The sequence below is a fragment of the Strigops habroptila genome, chromosome 3 (assembly GCF_004027225.2).
Source record: "Strigops habroptila isolate Jane chromosome 3, bStrHab1.2.pri, whole genome shotgun sequence".
Lineage (NCBI taxonomy): Eukaryota > Metazoa > Chordata > Aves > Psittaciformes > Psittacidae > Strigops > Strigops habroptila.
The window spans coordinates 38,525,324-38,547,508 of NC_044279.2; the positions used below are offsets into that span (position 1 = coordinate 38,525,324).

General features: G+C 37.9%; 1 protein-coding gene across 3 annotated transcripts in view; it reads left to right on the plus strand.

The window, feature by feature from the left end:
• LGR5 (leucine rich repeat containing G protein-coupled receptor 5) overlaps positions 1-22,185 on the plus strand; it is a 94,115-nt gene that overhangs the window by 34,561 nt on the left and 37,369 nt on the right. For all 3 annotated transcript variants that reach the window (XR_003990735.1, XM_030480819.1, XM_030480820.1), the window contains exons 2-4: positions 2,952-3,023; positions 18,810-18,881; positions 20,502-20,573. Coding sequence is in view for 2 of the 3 variants with exons in the window: in XM_030480819.1 (XP_030336679.1) it covers positions 2,952-3,023; positions 18,810-18,881; positions 20,502-20,573 (216 nt within the window). In the remaining variant the exon portion in view is untranslated. The remainder of the gene's footprint in view (positions 1-2,951; positions 3,024-18,809; positions 18,882-20,501; positions 20,574-22,185) is intronic.

Below are 22,185 nucleotides of genomic sequence, written 5' to 3' on the forward strand. Positions count from 1 at the left end.
CATGAGAGCCAGTGACTGATTGCATTGCATTAATTCTTTTTGTTTGTTTCACTTCTCCGAACATCCCCTCAGAATATCTCTGCTTCATGAGACTTCTCTCGTAAGTCCCTTAGTTAATACAGTGGACAAAAATTGGATTAAATGCATCCATGGTGATAGTGACCCAAAAAAGTGTTCTGAATCTAAAACCTGTAAGTACAGATGAACTGCTTTGCCAGTGAAAGCAATGTGAGGTTCTTAGGGAGAAATAATGTCACCTCTTTAGCCAACTGGTACAGTTGGAAGAATTAGAGAGTTTTGATTTTTTGTTCCTGAAAGTTACTTAGTTTTTCCAGCTGTATCAGCTAGCCTTATCAGAGAGATTACCTCTCCCTGTAGTAGTCTCCCTTACATTCTTGAACCCTTACAGCTGCAACAGCAGCACATCACTGACATAGACTGGAGTGGCCTCTGTATTAGTTACTAGTGTGTTAAAAACTAGTTTGGAAAGATGTTATTGAACAAATTTGGAAATAATCCCTGGAGGTATTTAAAAGACATGTAGTGGTTTAGTGGTGGACTTGGTAGTATTAGGTTAACAGTTGGACTTGGTTATCGTGTGGGTCTTTTCCAACCTAAATGATTTTGTGATTCTATGAAATATGCATAAGTAATGGTTAGTAGTTCTGTTGCACAAAACCATCTTTGTGCTTTATATTCCAATAAAAGAATAATCTGGGAAAAAAGGAACCTATCTAACAGAATGAGATTATTTAACTGGTAGGTTTAGAAAGAGCTAGCAGTTGCTACAGTGTAAACTGGGGGAAAAAAAGAGGTTCTCCTCCATCATATGATATGGAGCACATACATATCACGAGCGGAGTCCAAAAAGGAGACTAGGATTTGGAGTTCACTGTTGGTAAATCCACCTGTGGGGTCTAAAGATGTTTCTAAGGAAAATGTGTGTATTACTGATTTTCTCAGTGTGCGTCAAAGCACGTAACAAAAGCCACCTTCTCTTCTGATCCTTTTAGGATACTGGGGTCTGGTATGTAGATTGTTTGTGACTTGTTGTCATCATGGGGTCCCGTGGGTGATACAAGCAGACAAGTACTGCCTACTAGAAATTTATAGGCAGAGAAAAACAGGCTTAAGGTTTCCCTGGTCAGCCAGAGCAGTGGTTAATGCTAGCTTTCTAGAATGCTCTAAATGTCTGTCTGTCTGAAGATGAATCACTCCCATCTTCCATCAAGGCTGGCTTTTTAAGTCTAAAATGTGATTTGGTATGTTTATAAAAAACCTTTAAGACATGTTGAAAATCTCACAATTAAAATGATACTGTTAAAATATTGGGCTTATCTTAATACTCAGTAGTATATGATACCCTAGCTGGATGAGTTTTTCTTTTGCCAAATAAATCCATGGTTTTGTTCCTTTGCCAGAATAAATCCTTTGAGCCTTTATCAAAGTGAAATGGTAATAACTTGCTAAACAGTATGAAAGAATTAGGTGATAAAGTATTATAGTAAAGAATGAATTTAATAAGTACACAGTTCTCACATTATACCTTGATTTTGAAGTGAATGCAGAGACCTTACCCAACAGTGATTTGATAATTATTGTAAAGTATTAACACATTTCCTTTATTTCAAAATCTCTACTTGAAGTATGTTTTTAAATTATACATTTTAAAATTCAGCAAAAGATCAAACATCAAAATTAACTACGCTGAGTAAAAGCATATATTCTGTAATGTGAAACAGACTGTGAGTAATAAGAACTAGATGGAATAGGAATAAGATGTCTACCCACCACCATACAGATAACTTATTTACCTTGTAAGCTCTCAACAGCTGGAAGAAATAAAGTTATCTAAATACTACCCAAAGTAGCTGGAAGCTATAAGTGCCGCTACAAATATATATATATATCTGTTTAAATAGTGGGGAGTTTTAAATTATCACATAATGTTTACATAAAATATGCAGGTCTCTGATACTTCTATTTTAACAGTCTACAGGAATTTTGATGTAGTTGCGTAAATCATATCTTCCACGCAGAATTTTATTATGCAGTCTGTTTACAGTTTTTACACTTAATGCAAAGCAATTATAGTGATACTGTAGGGCATGGGGAAGACAATGGAAAACAATGAGAATGCATGTTAAGAATAAAAAGGTATTATATGAAATTTAGTCTCAAACATATCTTGAACGAACCCTGACAGAGCTGATATGGCTGGTTGTTTCCTGTGCCAGGAACTACCAAGGAACCCCACCAGGAAGTGTGCTACAGAGCAGGATCACATTACACCCTTGTTTTATGGTTCATTTCACTTATTTAATGCAATTTGAGTACCTGCAAAAAAAGAGCACTCTAAAAAGGGGATGTTTATTATTTGAAAATATGTGATTTCTTTCACTCAAGTTTCTTGGGTTTTGGGGACACCTGATGTGCCTAATGTAAGGCAAGACAAATCAGTACAACCATGCAGCAGGTTGTACAGCAAAAGCAACATGCTTCCATGTTCGTGAAATGTAAAGAATGATGCAGATAGTTTGTATCTGTACAATTCTGCCTCTGTACTTTAGTAAAGTAACTGTGCTACAGTACAACAACAAAAATCATAGTACTTTTCCTTTGCTACTCCAAGTAAATTTTAGTACAGTACAGTGGTTTATTAAAATTATGTAGACTAGAAGTGTTGTTTGGTGTTCCAGCTGATTTATAGAGCATGATAAAACATTCCAAAATCCTTGGAAACAAGGAACATGCTACAGCCTGTATTTGGTTTGACAAAGCTGCATTCATATGAAGGAAGAATGTTTAATGTGCTAACTAGATAATGATTCATCAGTTCTGGCAGAGGAACTAATTTTTGTTAATGTAGTACTTAAAAATGTGTGGAATGAACAGCTGGATACCACTGTTGTGGCATGCCATATTAAGTCTCTGTCTGTTTTCCCCTATAGTGATCTCAGTATGAACAACATTACTAAGCTGCCCTCAAACCCTGTGCACAATCTCCGCTTCCTGGAAGAGCTGTAAGTATCATTGTATCCTTGATGGGCATAGTCAGCACTAGACACATTCCTCTGTTTGTCTCTCATACTTACTGTGGGAACCAGATAAAACGGTGCAGGAAAGCTGTCAGCCTGACACTTCTGGCACATGCGGAAACACTTAGTTGAAAAAAAACCAATTGCTTGTGATTCTGGAAATGAACCTATAAATGAGTTACCGTGAGGCTACAACTTCTCTAAGCAGAGACAGAGCCAAACAAATTAAAATTTTTAAACAAGGGCTGTTTAAAAGGGCTGGATTGCTTTTTGGAAATAGTTAAGCAGCAGGATATTAAAAGTTTGAATACTGGCTCATGTTTATTAAAATCGCAAGTAAAGCTATAATCAAAACCAAAACCTGCTGCCTTGTTCTGCCCGTGTCAAGGACAATTGAGTCCACATTTCATAGTATCAAGGCTTCTTGTCCTAATCACTTTTAATTACTGTTTCTTTACTCTTAAATTTAGCATCCCTGAAGGCTGACTGTAAAATGCAGAATCCTGCAAAAAGCTTAGTTAAGCTATCTAGTACGTTCACTGAGGGGAAAAAGTACACTGCAAAAACTAGCTAATCAAGCACAACATCAAAAGACGAATGCTCGTTTGAAGTGATGGTGACTAACCAAAAGTGAAAAGTATTGTGCATTCATGAGACCTGGATTTGGCAGTGACCCTAGTTACAATGGCCCAGGCTTAAAAGAAAATTCAGGTTCCTGAGGAGTGGTGGAGACTCTGTAACTGATGCACCATAGGTTGTGTGGGAAAAAGCTGGCACCCACATTTGCATGAGTATCTCTAAAAGTTGATTAAAAGAATTGTCTAGGCATCCAGCCTCTTATGAAATGTGGTTTTTAAGTTTTAAAAAGTGAAAGCCTCCTCTTTTTATAGCATGTTTAGCTCCTAACACACCATAAAACCCATGTAAGATATGCAAAGTCATGGTGCTGCCATTCTTGCAAAAACATAGTCTATTTTAAGCAATGAAATGTGTACAGTCCTCTGTAATTTAGGTGGGTATTGCACTGACGACCGTTGGTGTCCTTGCCAGCGCTCATTTGAATTTTGCTACCTGGTCTTTCCAGCTGGCATCTACGGAAAAAAAAAAAACAACCATTTTGTAATGCTGTCTTTTTGCATTAGGAAATTGTCATTCCCTGTTTGCAAGCTGATTTTCCTTTCCTGTCTTAACTTTTGTTACTGGCATCACTTGTACTTAGAAAGCATTATTTCTTTGAGTTCTCTCTCTTCCTTTACTTACTTCTTTTCTTTGGTTATCATTGTCTGTATTGCTGTTGGTGCAACTTTCAACATACAGATACGGACATAACAAGGAGAGGTACCACACACAAGTACTAGCAGTATCAAGTGCTTATGAAATTAATTATGGCACAAAGACCCTGCTTGTGGATTTTTGCATCATGATCATGTTTGCTTGTCTAATCTCTTGTCAACTGTAATAACCCTACTAAAAACTTCCAAACCAAAGATTTCTTTCCAGCCATTAAAGAAAAAAAAAAAAAAAGCAAACCCAAAAGTTTGGGATTTTCCTGGGAGGAAATTCTAATACATTAAGCCAAGTTACCTTCACTCTTTCATTTTACAGCCTAAAGTTAGATGACCCAAATAAGCGAGACTTATGTCGCTGCTGGAGAAACTGTTTAGCAGTCGTCTTCATCTCACTGATCAAGACCTTTGGTAGTGTTCTTACCTTATTCTTGGTTTGGGCCTACTTTTTCCCCTAGAAATATTAAACTGCTATCCTTATAACCCTCTTCCAAATTAAGTAATTCCAGTCCTTCATTGCTGGTAGTACTAAAAAAATATTTATTTATTCACTATGTTTTGTTTTACATATATGCAGTCAGCTCCTCCATTCATTTCACACAAGCCAATAATTTCCATTTCTCATTAATTGTGATGCTGTTTTATGAAACCCTTACAGTTTGTATTCACTTTTCAAATAAGCAAGGAAAGTTAAGCCTTTGAAGAGGTGAGGCAACTGATTACTTCGATGCAATTCAAACCCATTGTGCTGAGAGATTCTTTGGTGTTCAAAGGCATGTAATACATTTCAGTCCAGTATTACATAGAAAAAAGTATAGACAATGGAAAGAGAACTGGATATTGAATTTTTACATAGGGGGTAACAGCCATTTGTAGTTCCTATGCTCCAGTATGTTAATTTCTGAGCAGAGATTGTACACATGAAAATTATTTTGCAGCATGATTTTTATTCCTAGCTTACCTGGGAATTCAGAGGACTGTAGAATGGTTTGGGTTGGAAGGCACCTTAAAGATCATCTAGTTCCAACCCCCTGCTGTGGGCAGGGACAACCTCCATTACACCAGGTTGCTCCAAGCCCTGTCCAACCTGGCCTTGAACACTGCCAGGGATGGGGCAGCCACAACTTCTCTCGGCAACCTGTTCCAGTGTCTCACCACCCTCACAGTAAAGAACTTCTTCCTAATACCTAGTCTAAATCTCCCCTCTTTCAGGTTAAGTCCATTACCCCGTATCCTATCCCTACAATCCCTTGTAAAAAGTCCCTCTCTGGCTTTCTCGTATGCCCCCTTTAGCTGCTGGAAGGCTGCGAGAAGATCTCTCTGGAGCCTTCTCTTTCCAGGCTGAACAATCCAACTCTCTCAGCCTGTCTTCACAGGAGAGGTGCTCCATCCCTGTGATCATCTTTGTGGCCCTCCTCTGGACTCTCTCCAAAAATTCTGTGCTTTGCTTATGTGGCTTAGTTAAAGGCGCCTATTGTAAAAGATAACTTGGCCCATAATGCAGACATTGTAAAATAAGATTTTACGAGATCTTTATACCAAAGCAACGTTTCCATGAAATTAAAATGCATCTTAGAAATGTCTATCTGCTTTTTGAAATATAACAACACTGGGAGCTTAAAATGCAATTTTTTTAGGGTTTTTTAGTATTGAGAAAAGAGTTATTAATCCTTTTATTGGAGGTCTGGTTCAGAAACCTGAGAAAAGCTAACGATTGATGCCACTGAGTTTTAGCTTAGATCTTATGTCCTAGATGCTTGGTTTGGCAATAATGATAAGTCATTACCCCAAAATAACTGGGATTTTATTAAGACAGTTAAACCAGTTGTTTTGACTCCAAAGCAAGGATGTATAAGCCAGGTTCAGCCGCTTCTGACCTTCTAGGCTGAATCTGATCCACTCTTCCAGGCAAGGTTAGACACCTTTGCAAGCAGCATTCTTGCAATCCTGATGATCATGCTTGGTATTTATCCTTAACCAAAGACTTTGATCACTGAAGTGCAACATATCGAAACTATGCTGTATTTTTGAGGTGCAAGTTCCTCTAAAAACTTTGGAAAACCTCATGGTACTTTGAATGCTGAACTGTTCTAGCTCCTAAAATGTTTAGTTTCGAGCAAGATCTTTTATTTGTGAAAGTGATGGGGCTTTCAGGCCTAATTTTCTCTTAAAATGCATATGATGGAACTCCCACCAAGAAAGAAATATGCTTCGGCTGCGTGATTATCAGCAAGTTGCTCTGCATGAACTTGTACAACACCATTAAGTCAAATTCTTCATTATAAATTCAAAATAACTGCAGATATTTATCAGTATGACTGAGTCCAAGACTCAATCTCATATGGAGGATTTGTAGATATATGTCATTCTACAATATGTGTAGAAGGGCTATATTAATAGAGCAGTAAATTAGAGTAGTGCATGAAAAAAAGGTTTTTAAAAAAAATGTAAAAGGAATTACCTAGGGTGAGACTTCTAAGCTGTTAAGAGGCAGCTACATGTGAGTGTAGACGTACCATTTTGTGATTAGTAACACTTCAAAGCAGTGCCTGAAACTGTTTTATTTTCTAAATTAATGTCTCTATCAGGAGCGAGGAAGAAAGCCAATAATAATTTAAAACTATTTGAATCAGACCAAACTGCAGATATCTCCAACTAGATATATTTCTACACATACATGCGTATGCATATGCATAAATATATGCACACACCCCTACACATGCACATATGTAAGACTTTAGTTTTAATTTTAAACATGGGAAAATTCTACAGATAAGAAAAACTCCAAGCTATTTTTCAGCAATTGAAAACGGGTGTTTTAGTAAAACAGCAACAAAGGACTCTCTTATTGCAATTCTTTTACTTACAGAATAAACCAGTTCCAACTAACTTTCATTTCACAAAATCAAGCAACGAAGCCACCTTAAAGTAATTGGAACCTACATAGAGGTGCAAGAAAGTTTACCGACACCCATGTTATTTCTTAAAAGAACCTTGAAGGCAATTAAATGTATGTGCAAAGTTTTTCAGGTTGATCATGGTATTATTACAGCAGTTACTCAGGCAGAAGTGCCTTTAAAAGTGCATTTTACTACAATACTGAAGTGCAGAATTACAGATACAATACATAACAGACATATCATGTGAATCTCACCGTGATTTGTGTGGAAATCCCTTTACACCACAGAAGTGGTCAAAAGGCCACTGTATACATGAAAATGAAGTCCTAAATTACCAGGCATAATCCATTACCATCTGTTCTTATTTATTGTTTTCCCTTTACTTCTCTCTCTGCTTGCTCTCTCTTCTTACAAAGAGGTTTTCAAAGCTGTTAATGGGAATTAGGTGTTCTTTTCCCCACTGACTTTGAGCAGTAGGACTGAGCTCTCTGATCATTTACATCTTTGAAAACCAAGAGCATTAGCTCCTGGGGTCTTGTACAGTCTTTATTTTTGTGCTGGTGCAGGCACATTATGGCTAGCACTAAAAACTGACTCTGTACTTTTTACTATTAGGTAAGCTAGTAGAAAACATGAAAGTGCTGCAGCCATAGTCTCTAACTTTTTGGAGAAAGTAGGGAAATACTGTAAATTCCTTCAACAACCTTTAGAGATACTTGATAACTAAAATCTTTCCCAAAGATTGATCTGCAAAAGTTTAAAAACCTCCAAGGCAAAAAAGTGCAACTGACATGCACAACAAAAGTGAAAATAGAGTATCATCTAGTGGTCTCGAACTGTCCACACATGCTTCCTTCCTATATCGCTTGAATACCCTTTTACAGTGCTTGCATTGCAGGTTTTGGTGGAGCTGCTCCCAGTGGAAATTTGCTTGTGCCACCTCCATCAGCTAAAGTTTCAAGAACTTTCACTGCTAAATGACTTACTTACAATCCATAGGGAATTTCAGAGCTGGGCACAATCTAACACATAGGTTGTGAATTTGATTTCTTCACATAAACTGTGAATTTGATTTCTTCATACATGCATACATGTAGAGATGGTCTGTTCAGACTATGCCACACTTGGCCTTTGTCAGTGTGAGGTATCTGCCAGGCAGTGGACCCATGGTACGTTGTCAATTCTGTTGCTGTAAGACAGACTTTGTTGATAACTGAGGGCTGTGGCTCCCCAATTTTGCTTCAGTACAGCCAGAAGTCCAGACACAAGGAAGTGCACTGGTCATCTTGAAATTAACCATATGTCCACAAAAACAGTGAGAAGATGTTTGTCTAGCTAATCAGTTGGAAGCAATTAAGGTAGTTTTCTCCCCCAGTTTTTGCATACACAAGTTTACTCGAAAAGAACAAACCCAAATGTAGAAGATTCCTACTGTACAAGATAACAACTTGTAACCTTTACATTCACAAAAAAGGGTCCTGATGTTCTGGAATTGTCACTGCCTTTGTTGCTGTTCCTTTTTGCCACCAAAGCAAGTAACAACAAAGAACTTTCCCATGTGAATGTGTCAGCCTGACACCATCCAAACTGCCGTTTTTGCTGCCTTATCAAGAGTGACAAGATGAGGAACACAAAAAAGGAGAAACAACAGAGAAAGTGCCTTACTAAATCAGAGATGCTTGCATTGCTTGTTGAATCACTTGTGCTGACAGATAATTATTCTGGAAATGTTAATGCAAATTGCGTGGAGAAACCTTAACACTGGAACTGCTGTGCATCTGTGGTCTGAAGTGGCAGAAGGGGAGAACATGGGGGAAGGAAAAAGATAGAAGTGAAAGGAGTAAGATATGCATGCAAGCAGAAACAATAGATGTTCTAGGTTGATATCCAAGAAACGTTGTCAGTGACCCTGCGTTGCTCTTGTTGAGCATGTGTTGAAGTTTATTTTTGACTTGCAGCTTGGAAATGCTTTCTGGAACTAGTAATTTATTATCCAGCAATATTCGCTAGGAACTAGTTTAGAATATCAAAGGAAGAAGTTTTTTTTGTTTGCGATCAATCAGATAGTAACATCATTACATTTAATTAAACTAAGGCGAAATGATGCTTTGTTAAAAGTGCTATATATCTGTAGATCCTGAGGCAGGATTTTAATTTAAGTCTTACATGTTCTATGTGCATGGCAGTAGCAAGTACACAGAAATAATTTCCTTTTTTGTCAGTGGAAGTTCAGCCTGTTTGTAGACTGCATCACCTCAGTGCAGCAAACACTTCTGATACCTACACTCTTCAATTTTCCACTTGCTTAGGATTATGGGTAATGAATTCAACCAATATCACGTTTCTATCTGGTAGGTTCACAAGCACATAAACCCAACAACTACTCTTAAAGTTGTTTTTTGGATTTCCAAACAGAGGTGGCAGTAATTTCTCCCATATTTCTTTGATATTGCTTCATTGTACCACTCAGAAAACAGCAATAACCTTGAAACCTGTTATCTGCACAATTTATGTCCTTTGCATATCACACAAGAATGACAAAACAGCTGTCACATTTTTCATTACTGACAGTTTGATCAAGGTGTGTTGTACTGCAGTACATTTCAGCCATCCTGTTATCAATTATTATTGTTTTTAGTCCTTACCCTTTCTGGTAAGAACCAGGAAGGTTTTTACCCTTTACTGGCACTTCTGGGATAAAACTAAACCCAGCATCAGAAGCATAAATGACGCTTGGAAGACCCAGCCTAGGAAATGTGATGTATACAATCCAGCATTTATTGCTCTATCTTGCTGTAACATTTAAACATTGAGAAAGGAATTTTAGCAAATTTCAGTTTTTTCTGGGAGTAGTGATTTGGTAACAGCATTCTTCAAACACAGGAGTAAAGTTATGTCTCTTATTGGTTGTATGCTTGGGATGCACTGCTGGGAATCAGAGTGGGATCTCCTGGCCAGTGTTGGAGAAGCTCCTGACAGTCAACCTTGCTGCAGTCAGAAGGCAGATACCTGGCTGCCTGTGTAGCAGAAGGGCCTGTTGGAGCCCTATAGAAGGGCACTGCCTTCTGCAGTGCTGAGACCAAAATGGCTTGTTCTCGGTGCTGGCTGTGGACAGCTTCACCAAAGGAGAGATCAGTTGGCTTTAGCAGTTATTGGATCACACTCATGCCATGTGCAGAAAGAGTCTCTGCCTTTTATAAGTAGAGAAAGAAATAGTGCATCTTAGACCATATCCTTAACTGACAAAAATCTATGATCTGTTCTATCAAAGCCAGTTGAAGATCAAATGCACACTGATTTCATTCCAACTGCTTGAGGTCAGTTGAAGTTATTTCAGTTTACACCCTATGAGAATTTGGCACAGCATTTTAAAAGGCAATTAGGCCTAAAGCAAGAGCAGAGTGTGTTATATTTGAATTTCCAACTAAACTGTAAGTAGCAATAAATATAATATACAACACAATTACAGCTTGCACACTCCCCTCCCCTTTTTTAAAGAAAGGATAATATCTTTACATTTTCATCTTTGATCTCTCTGAGCACCAGAGTTTTTGATATATCATTTGACCCACGTTTCTTTTTATATTATTATAATGATTACAGTTTTAATTAACACGACAGATTGAAAAATAAAAAGATAATTACAGAATAACATTTAAATTCCTAGTCTAATAAAGTAATTCGTAAAAAAAATTTTAAAATATATATGTTGATATGATCCATTAATTAACTAATAATTAAACAGTAATTAACCACCCATTAATTCATTTCTATTGCACTGGCCCAAGAAAAATTGCTAATAAGTATCACATTAAACTCTCATCTCAAAATTTTAGTTGACTTTGGGAAAGTGCTTGATGAGTATCTGCATTGTCAAAACTTTTCTGATATGCAAGAACGTTTTGTGTAACCTATTTATATATGTAAGCTGAAGAAAATTATGGTCATAGAAATATACAAATTATGTTTCGGCTATATATTTATATAGCTGGACTAAATATACGTGTAGCCGTGTGCTTGTGCATCTTTGATTAAGCGTGACAGGAAAGAAAATTGAGCAAAAGATTCAAGAGCGGTAATTCTTCCACGAACAGAGGCGATTTTTTTATATCCACAAGTTGTTTTAGAAAGAGATTTGTAAATTTATGTTTTCCTGTTATACTTCCATGTTGTTCCTCCACAATCAGCCATTACCTTTATTAGAAATTGAGATAATAGTTTTAGGATTGGTACTAGTGCTATTGGTACAATGCCTCAGAGAAAAGGTGGGAAGAGTTGAGGTAGGATGCAAATGAAAGCCCTATTTCTACTTGTGTCAACACAAATTTTTCCACAGACATCAATGAGACTAAGATTTCACCATGGATCTTTATCAGTTTTTAAGAACAATTATGGCAGTTGGAGAGGCAGATCAGGCTTTTAAGAAAGAAGTTTCAAATTACAAAAGAGCATTACTTATCTGTACCTAAGGTATAAAAGACACAATCTACGATTACATGAATTTTAATGGAATTTTCTACATGGCACATTAGTGGTTTAGCACCAAATTCAGGAAGGTTAGTACTATGTAGCAGCAGAACTATCCCTACTGTTGGGGTTTTTTACTGTCTCAGGCCTTCTTCATAATTTCTATTCACGAAAGCAAAAGTTTTTTCACCAGTCTCTAGGTTCTTCTGTGTAATTCCTTTTCAATTACCTGTCTGGAGAGTTTGTTAGTTGCAGTATGTAATACAGAAAATGAAGAATAAAGCATCTGTTTTCCAAGAAAACAGGCAAATATAAAACTGACTGAATTGTGGCATTGATGTTAACCTACTCATCTTTAAACCTGCATATATGTATGCATGTCCAAATTCATGATAGCATTCTCTTAGCATGTGCAGTCTTTGCTCTTATTCCTTAAATAAAATCAGCAAACCAGTCAGTGAACAGAAGTAAAATGCGAAGTCAAAGGGACATCAAGGCAAGGTAGTAGTTCAGGGAATTATTTCTGTAGAAATCCCTGAGTATCTTTGTGCTGTTGAAGGATGATTTCATATTGCACTTACAGTTACATTCTGTATAGGATATTACAGTACATGTGAACTGATTAGATATAATGCAACACAAGTGATGCAATGATATATAACCTAATCTGTATTAAAGGGCACTAGCCTAGAAACATTGAGTCACTCTCATATTGCTACTATAGTTTACTGGCATAATAAGAAGAGTGCAATATATTTACCATAATTTTGAGTGTAATGAAGTTCTATTTAGCTGTATCTGTTCTGAAATAGAATTACAACAGATTTCACTGGATTTCCACTTCTCAATAGTGGAGCTTGACTCCTTTTCACACTTCTTATTCCTGTCATATGTTGAGCCACACCAAGATCCAGAGTGTCATCTATTCTCCTACATTACAGCACCTTGCAAGATTTAATCAGTAACTTGTTCCAGAAAATTCCATTGTGCTAATCCTGTTAGAACATGGCATGAATATTAATGAATATAAATATACGCTTTTTCCCAAGGAGACTATTATCTTCCTTTCATGTCCTTCCTATAGGTTTGATGCTACCAGATTTTGAAATACATTTTACAGATGCTTACTCAGCATTTACTGGACTAGTTCTTACTCAAGCAAAGAAGGAAAGCAGCCACTACCCATATAGTACAGTCACTGCCCGCTGCAGATAATGAGGAGTAGTTGGGATAGATTTACCACAGGTTCTTTCCACAGGTAGTGGAGAGGTGCTTTCTTTATTAAATGCCACAGTTTTTTAGCTGTAGAGAGAAGACTTTTCAGTGTTTCAAGTTCACCTTCCATCCCAGTAGGTAATGAGGGGATGCTTGGTACAAGGCAAGGCTTGTCCTGATGAAGAAAAGATACATACACAAAGCAGTTTTGAGTTCGTGAAGAAAAATTGTTGTATTAAAAATGTAAAGGAAATAGTTGACTGTGCTCAGTCACAACTTCATGTTTATTTGCTTTTCTCTGAGGAATGACGTTTTTCTTTTCAGACATAAAACAATCAAAGTAAAACAAAATTTTCCAATAATTTTTGGAGCTTTCTGTGGGTGTCTCCTTAGTTGTGTTGTCTTTGAGAATGTTCTTCTGATTTGATGACCATAATTTCTCAGAACTATTGCACTGCAGGAGAGGTCAGAATACACCAAAAGGGTAAACACAGAATCACACAGTCACAGGATGCTTTGGGTTGGAAGGGACCTCTGGAGATCAGCTAGTCCAACACCCTTGCTAAAGCAGGTTCACCTAGAGCAGGTTACACAGGATTGCATCCAGATGGGTTTTTAATATCTCAAGAGAAGGAGACTCCACAACCTCTATGGGTAGCCTGTTCCAGTGCTCTATCTCCTTCAAAGTACGGAATTTCTTTCTCATATTCAGATAGAACTTTCTGTGTTCCAATTTGTAGCCGTTGCCCCTTACCCTGTCACTGGCTACCTCCGAAAAGAGTCTGGCCCTATTCTCTTGACACATGCCCTTAAGGTATTTGTATGCATTGATAAGATCCCCTCTGAGTTGTCTCTTCTTCAGGCTAAACCTGCTCAGCTCTCTCAGCCTTTCCACATAAGAGAGATGGTCAAGTTCCCTAATCATCTTCGTAGCCCCTACAAGAACCAGGGCCTGTGATCATGAGGCTACTTCCAGCTGTCTGTAGAAGGCCTCCTCGACTTCCTCCTTCCAGTCAGGGTGTAGTAAACACCCACAACAGTGTCACCCATGTTAGCCTTACCCTAAATTCTTACCCGTAAGCTCTCAACTCATTCTTCATCCGCCCCTAGGCAGAGCTTGACATACTCCACTTGCTCTCTCACATAAAGAGCAGCTCCACCTCCTCGCCTTGCTGCACTGCCTTTCCTAAAAAGTACATAGCCATAAACAGGCGGGCAACACTCAAAGGAGAGCAAAGACACACCTTTTCTTAGATCTGACCATAGGCTGAACCTGACCTGCAGCACTGCAGCTATTCCAGCAGTGAGCAGAGATTGCCAGCTGGGCTGAACTGCACTGAAAGATACTTTATAAACTCCTGACGTTTGAAAGGATGGAGGCAGCATGCTTTTCTCTCAACTCATTTATTTTACATCTTTTAGAAAGAAACATGCAGTAGCATAAAAACTTAGCTTATGTTTAAGCCAAAAATATCCTAGTCTCTTGACTGGTGGCAAGGAAGCGGATACTGAGGGACACATATGATAACACTTCCCCATAAACTTTTCCAGCCTCCATTAATTTGCAAGATTATATGAAGCAGCATAGGTAAAATCTAATTCTAAAATAATATAACTCAACAAATATGATCCAAAATCAGTAGTGCTGTGTACTTTTGATTACTTTTTAATTAAAGAGATATGATACATTTGAGCCAAAATGTACTTAATGAGGTATTTCTAAAATAGTTAGAAATGCTGGAAATAAGTAACTTTTAAAAATTGAAGTTTTTCAAACAATAAAAGCCAACCATTTGGTTGTGTAAGCACTATAAACAAGCTAGTTCATTCCTGCCCTCAGAAATCGTTAATTAAATGCTGATCTACAGAGACAGATAGTATATCCATCTTCATCTGTTCAGAGAAAGCAATATTTACCCATCCAGACTAAAATCATTACCCGAAGTCCATAGAAAGTTCAGTAAAATACTGGGCAGCTTCCCTCAAATAATTTAGGATAATGGAAAACAAAATCTTTGAAGTGGAGAAGAGTAAACCCTGATAGATACCTGACACGTACTGAAGTGTCAACAAGGGGATTAATGTTCCCCTATGCCAAGATTTGAATAGAACACAGTAGTAGCAGGAAAAAAACACAAGGCATGAAAAATGATCAGAAACAAATAAACCAAACTTAATGAGCTTTACAGCATGCCTTAAATAACTGATGTGTTAACTTTCATCCAAGAATATTGAAAGACTTAAACAACAATCCCAATGAATAATTTTTGCTGACTTTTACTAAATACCACAATGCTGGGGAATTCTAAAGGTCTGGGAAGACGGTACTGTTATGCCAGTGTTCAGAAGTGGTCTCATGGAGTGTCTTGGGAATAGATAGGTGGTTTGCCTGAAGTCAGTCCCACAGAAAATCACAAAAAGGGCATAATGAGAAAGAATTTAATATGGTAACTGAAGGCCAGACAACATCATTACATAAAAAATAATTGTTGCCAGAAGTCTACCTCTTCTGATGTTGCCAGCTTACTTGGTATGAGAACTACATGGACGTACATGTATTTTGGCATTTGTGACATATTTGGTGTAGCCCTCTGCTGAAGTATGTAGGGCTGTGTCTGATGAGCATGATCTTCTGCTGCATAAGAAGAGGAAGATGGTATAAAATAGTATTAATCACTGTCTGCAAAATTAGTGAGAGCTCTTTCCAGACAGAAAAATATTCAAAGCAGAATTTCGAGAATGACCTGAGGTTTGAAAAACTCCTAAGGAGTAAATGCAGAAGCTGTGTCTACCAAAAAGAAGATTAACTTGTGGTTCCATCTCTCTGAAGTGTTTGTAGAAGGAGTATTTAATAATTGAGAAGTTGTGATCTAAAAGGAAAAGAAGGAGAATATAAAGCAAGGGTTAGAATCTGAAACAAAACAAAGAAAAGAGGAAAAAAATACATCTCAGTTTAATAGTGCTGGTAACTGTCACTTAGAACAGCTCAGGAACATGGCACAGCATCCCTTGCTACCCATCTGTCAGCTTCGGATATTCCTCTAAAAGGTGTTGAAGCTGGGGCCATGCAGAGGGGTCAGGCTTTTAGGATGGTATACTGTGTGTGGCCAGAGGATCCAAATGAACCTTACAGTCAGAATGACAGTAGCAAATCTGTCAAATTAATCTGGCAAATCTTCTCCTGAAATCACTTTGGCAGAAAACCTGGCCACAAAAGGAAACAGGGAAAAAAGTTACATGGAAAAGTTTTAGCCATCAGAGACTAGCTCAAATACAGCCCATCGCAGTACAGTCTCACTAAAACCATCTTCAGTGTCAGTGAGATGTGTACTATTTATATGTATAGGTGCGTCTCTGTGCTTAGGTATTTCTTTCGAAATATTTTAGATATAGATTACAGGTACTATAAAAATGTCTTAAAATTATGACACTCCATCTTCAAAAAATGCCGAACATTAAGGCTTACCACAGAAAGCCACGATGGTGCTCTGAAGCTGGGAAAAATGGGTATTACACATTGAAACAGAACTTGAAAGCTGCATAGTGTCCCAATTAAATTGCTGCAGTCCTGTCTTTGCAACAGGGAGGAGCATGCTTGGTAGTTGCCAGAGCCCTTCGCCAGGAGCTTTTAAACAGGTCTGATTTTCTCAGCCCATTTTATGAAGAGCATTCCAGTTCAAACAGGCGGTATTAACATGTAGCGTGTTTGGCAGTTTGCATTGTGACAATTATGAAAATTGCCACAACACAGCCACTCTTAAGAAGGGATGGTGGCCTGAAAGAGCACCAACTTATGTCTTTAGATGTGTGATCTTAGTTCTCTGCTCTTTATCAAGCTTTCCAAATGACACATAAAGCAGTAACTTATATCCGTAAGTGAAAACCTCAATACCTGTACCAGCTTTTTTCCAGTAAAGTTTTGCAGACTCCTCACTTTCTGGTTCATGCCAGGCTCATGTCCAAACTCATGTCCTGTCATGTAATTAAAATAATAGAGCAAAAGGGTGCTGTGGGGATGAAGCAGTCATTAGTCTTTCCAAAAAACTCTTATCATAAACTCAGATCAGCATTAGATAGATCATGACCCTCTACTAGTCAGTGATCCACAAATGGCATTTACTTTCAGGGACCCAGTCTGGCATAACCAACACACCTGCTTGATCCAGCAACAACCCAAAAGTCATTGTGATTTTTGTTCAGAATGAAAGCTGAAGTTGGAGAAGCCTCTCAGACAAAAATAAGCTCAGCCTGTGAGTGCCTCACCTTGGAGCAAGAGTGAGCCAGGTTTGGTTCACTCATTTGCCTGCAGGAGTTCAGGTGCACATGCCCAGTTCTCAGATGTCTCAACATCAGACTGCAGTGCTCTCCAAAATGAGAGAAAAGTTCAGTAGCTCTATCTGAAGCCAAGTGCCTCTGCAGAGCACAATTAAAATAATTGAACAGAGAGAGGAAGAGCTACTTGCTCAGAGTTACAGGTCACATCACTCAGCAGGTGTGTGTACAGGGAAGAGCCTTTTCCGCACACTGAAAACGGTCTGAAAAGTCTTTGGATCCAGAATCATGCTTTCTGTCTAAAACTGTCTAAAGAGAAGGTGTGCTCAGGACCCTGCACTTAGCCTGGGGCAACTAAACTCCAAAGGAAGATGTTTAAGGGCTAGTCAGTGCTGGATCTTTGGGACTGCAGTCATAAGCAGGTGGCCTTTTTCAAATAGTATTGGCAACTCTGGTGCCTTTTTCAGTGCCGTAGGTTCTTCTCTGGCAGCTTGGTACCAAAGGTGTTTTCTGGATCTAGTCCTGTGGTCTCTTCTTAGGGGCCAGAGGCCAAATCGAATGTCAGCTCTTACAACATCAGCTGGTGTGTGGTAACTGCAGTTTTGGTGTGCGATGTCTTAGCTGATGGGAAGTATCAATTCTGCGTGGCTTAATTTAGTCTGCAAAGAGGGTTACATCATATCAACCCACATTTGTTGCCAGCTACCAGCAGACACTATATCTCTGGTGACACAAAGTAACTTGACTGGGAATCTGACCCCTAGCAGTCATTTTCACAGATAGGGCACACGTATCACAGCACATTCACCCTAAACTGGGATGTCAGTAGGCTAAATGCAAGATTCTCTGGAGTTCCACTGTGCCATTATCTTCCAATAATGTGCTTTTATTTCAAATCAAATACAAAATCTCTTTCCTAGGCACAAACCTTACAGAATGCACTCTTTGTCAGAGTAACACGCTTTACAGAGGTATTCGTTGTACCCACCTGTGTCTGTAAAGTACATTCAGGTGTTCTGAGAAGGAAGATGCAAGAGAAGTAGGGAAAAAAGCCCTACAAATTTTAGCAAATACGCTTTATGCCAACCTTATGAACCTTACCTGTTCACAAGAAAAACTATGATTCCACCAGTGCAGCAGTTTTCTGTGTAGTTATTTTAAAATGAACCATGGTCATGACTACGTGGTTATATTTCAGTGCAAAGTTAGATGTTAAAATGTTAAATGAGTTGAATATTAACAAACATCACACATGCACAATTCCAAAAGTGCACGCCTATAAACCCAACGATGCTAATTATTGTCAGTATATATGTATTTTAGTTGCTGAGATTGCTGTAATCTTTAAAAAGAACAATATGAAGAATTCAATGTGCATTCTAAACCATAAGCTCAATTTGCAGTGAAATTGCATTTTGTCTCTGCAGTCCAGCTGTCAGTAAATCAACTGTACAGTTAAGGACTTCTCTTTTTTTTGCTTTTAAAGGCATATTAATGACAAAACAAGGCTCTTAAACTACTGCCTCTGGCATCAGTCGCTCAAACATAGCTGTGTTCCACTTTTTAACAACCAAATTAATTCCACATGAAGAGAAAAAGTATTCACTCTTTTTCTTTTTCAAACTTTGCAGACGTCTTGCAGGAAATGGCTTGACATACATTCCTAAGGGAGCATTTGCTGGCCTTTTCAGTCTTAAAGTGCTGTAAGTAAACTGTGTGTTGTTTGATATATTTCTGATTTCCTAAATGCTCCAGGGAACTAATTAACCAGTGAAGTTTTGATCAAGTAAATTACATATTTTGATCCGCTCATTTTGAATAATTCAATTGAAGTGAAGATACATATGAACATCATTAAATCTTTGTTTTTTCATATAGAAAATATCCTAAACAAAAAGGTTGGAAAACATTAATAACATTCTAAAAACAACTTGCTCATCAAGTAGATGTCTCTGTATAATATCAAAGGTAAAAATAGATTCAGTTAATAGTTTCTTTAATTGTCCCGAAAGTTCTGATTTCAAGTCTAATAATCTCAGTGAACTTTTTGTCATCACATAAAACCAGGGATAACTTGCCTTCTTTTCTTGAGAGCCAGGTTAAAAAAACATTATCGTAGAACACCATGAAATTAAAATGCAGTTTGTATTTCATATCTTCTTCTTTGCTATGTAATTACTGAGAGGTAAATTATAAAAAATATGACAAAACCCTGTATTATTTGGAGTAATAGGACAGTGCATATAGTTACTGAAATTATTAGCAGGCCACATCTCACAATATTTATACTAGAGGGGATCTTTGCCTACGTAAAGTTCACAGAAACTGTATTATTAGCAAGAACACCAGTCTCCCAGGCAACATCAAGTCAAGCCAGATGCTACTGTAAGAGTATACAAAGCTCTACTGAAAAAATACCTAAGCGGGAAAGAAGTACGAACAGCTTCCCACTCCATCGATTCTTAAGTTGGCCAGCTGTAGCTCTTGTTGGCCTAAGGAGATTTAGGTCTGCCAAAAATGTTTTCATTTCCAGTGTCCCATGGAGTATGCCTCATTTTGAAGGCAGCATGTACTAGTTCAGTTTTACCCACATAGAATCCTTTTATATATGCAGGAGTCAGTCCAAACAGGGATATTAGGCAGTGTAAATGACACTGTATTCAACGGGAGGAAAATATTATTTTGGAATGAAAAGTCATTTTTCAATCTTTGAAAGCTAAATGGTGTGATATTTCAGAAAAGAGATCTGTCTGGTCATTGCTAGCAACCTTCTGTTTGAGAAAATTTATTTCATTGGGAAAAATTCAGCAGTTTTTACAGAGACAAAGTGTTACTCAAATCAAGTCATAAACTCTTCATAGTGTTAAAAGTTCTGTTTGCCATAGTAGCATTTTTCTGAGGAAGGATTTCAAGAGTCAATCCTTCTCAGCTTTACCGGAATAAGAAATTGAAGCACTTCAGAAGGAAAACAGAATCAGTATATGAGGATGGCAATTTCAGAATCACTGGAGGCAATTAGGAGCTCAAGCCCTATTGAAAGCAAATGGGATTTATTCTTTTGACTTCCTCAGCTGCTTTGAAAATCCTTCTCAAAGCTGGTGTGTAGCTGTTAACAAAGCTAATATGCCTCAGGTATTTGTTTGCTTTGAAAAGAGCTGGCATTTGACAGGGGCCGGGGGAACATAGTGTTTGTGTAGCTTTCCTTTGCTTGTAATCTTGCAGTAGAACCCATACAAAAGAGGTAAGCTTGGAAGAAAATTTAGAATAGAAAGAAATGATCTTTACCTTGTTGATTCTGGTTTTTTGTGCTACTCAAAATGTAGGATGCTGCAGAATAACCAACTACGCCAGGTCCCTACTGAAGCACTCCAGAACTTGCGCAGCCTGCAGTCTCTGTGAGTATACTTGATAAATCAACTTGTAACCTTTCATGAACAATAATGTATGATTACCTATTAACTACCTGTTAATATCACTTAATAATGTGCTGAATCAACTTTTTCTTTTAACTCTGAGATGTTTTTCAACAGAATGGTACACTCAATTAGACATCAAAGTAACTGATTTTGTTCCAGTAATTTCATGACACTGGCAGGTTCTTTGCAGCATTGTAAACTGGTTCACCATCTGAGAAGACATGCCTTGCCTGCAATGCTTTCTCTCTGTCAAGAAGAATATGGTCCCTTGAGCACTGGTCTTTCCCATGGTTTATTGTTGAGATTCTTTACCAGGGAAGAGAAAGAATCTCAAATGACTCCCTTGGTTTTTTTCATTTGGTACAATTTTTTTCTTTTTAAGCAGTATGGAAAACAATATTAACTCATGAAACAAAGTGTACTGGAGAATGCTTAATTATAATCTGTGCTTCAGGCAGGTCTCCGTATTTGTAGTTCTTGACTGTGCTATGCTGGCTCAGTCCATGAGCTTCAGTTTTAACAGAACTCCTGCCAAAACTGCTAGACCAGGAGTGAGGATTGGCTGCTTCGAGGTATGAATGAAATTATTTTTATGTGCTTCTGCCCCGTAACATAAGGATGGTTGTACCAGGTTGTGCTGAAAGCTGACCTAGCCCAGTATCCAGTCTTCAACAGCAGGAAAACTGGAAGGTCTGGCAAAGAATATAAAATACTCTTTTGGTAAACTGTCCCAGCTGCTGGAAGTTTTCACGCAGGGGCTCCCTGAGTCTATTGTGGCTTCTTTGAATTTAATAGCTCTTAAAAAATTTTCTTCTCTGTTTTTGTACGATTGCTTTTTGAGCCACTGTAATACTCCTGATTTTTTTGTGGCAGCATATCTGCTTATCGGCTAGCCCTGTGTAGCATGGGGAAATAACCTCCTGTTATTTACTTGGAACTTCCCACCACATTTGGTGTCCCTTAAGTGCAGCATCAGGAGAAAATGGAAACAGCAGTTTCTTATTGATCAGATTCATAGACCTCTCTTTTATCTCCATGAGTCATGTTTTTCAGGCGTAAGCTGTTAAGATTGTTTTTCATCTAGGAGCTATTCCCTTCCTCTGGTCATTCTTGTCACTCTTACTGAACTTTTCTTCAATTCTCATATATTTGATGTGGGACAAGTCAAGGAGCAATCAGACCTTCACATCATGTTTAAAGTTTTTGAGCAAGATGGATTTATAGAGTGGAATTACGGATGCTTTTTTGTTCGCTTTCCTATTAACTCCCCCAAAATTTATTTTGCTTAATTTTTTTAACTTTTACTGAAAATAGAGCTTTTATTTTCATACTTATTACAACTGCTGGACCTCTTTCTAGCATATTAGTAGCTACTTACAAGTTTGTCATGTAAAGTTTGAATTGCCTTTTCCCTAAGTGCCTCACTGGACACCTATCTATACTGAAACTCATCTGCTATGTTCTTGTGAGTCAATTGAGTATCATGATTCCTTCTGCTATACTTGCAGTTAACATTTTGCAACCACAAGGCCACTTTTGCTGTCTCAGTGCCAGACATAGTAAATAGAATATATTTCGAAATTATCCACAG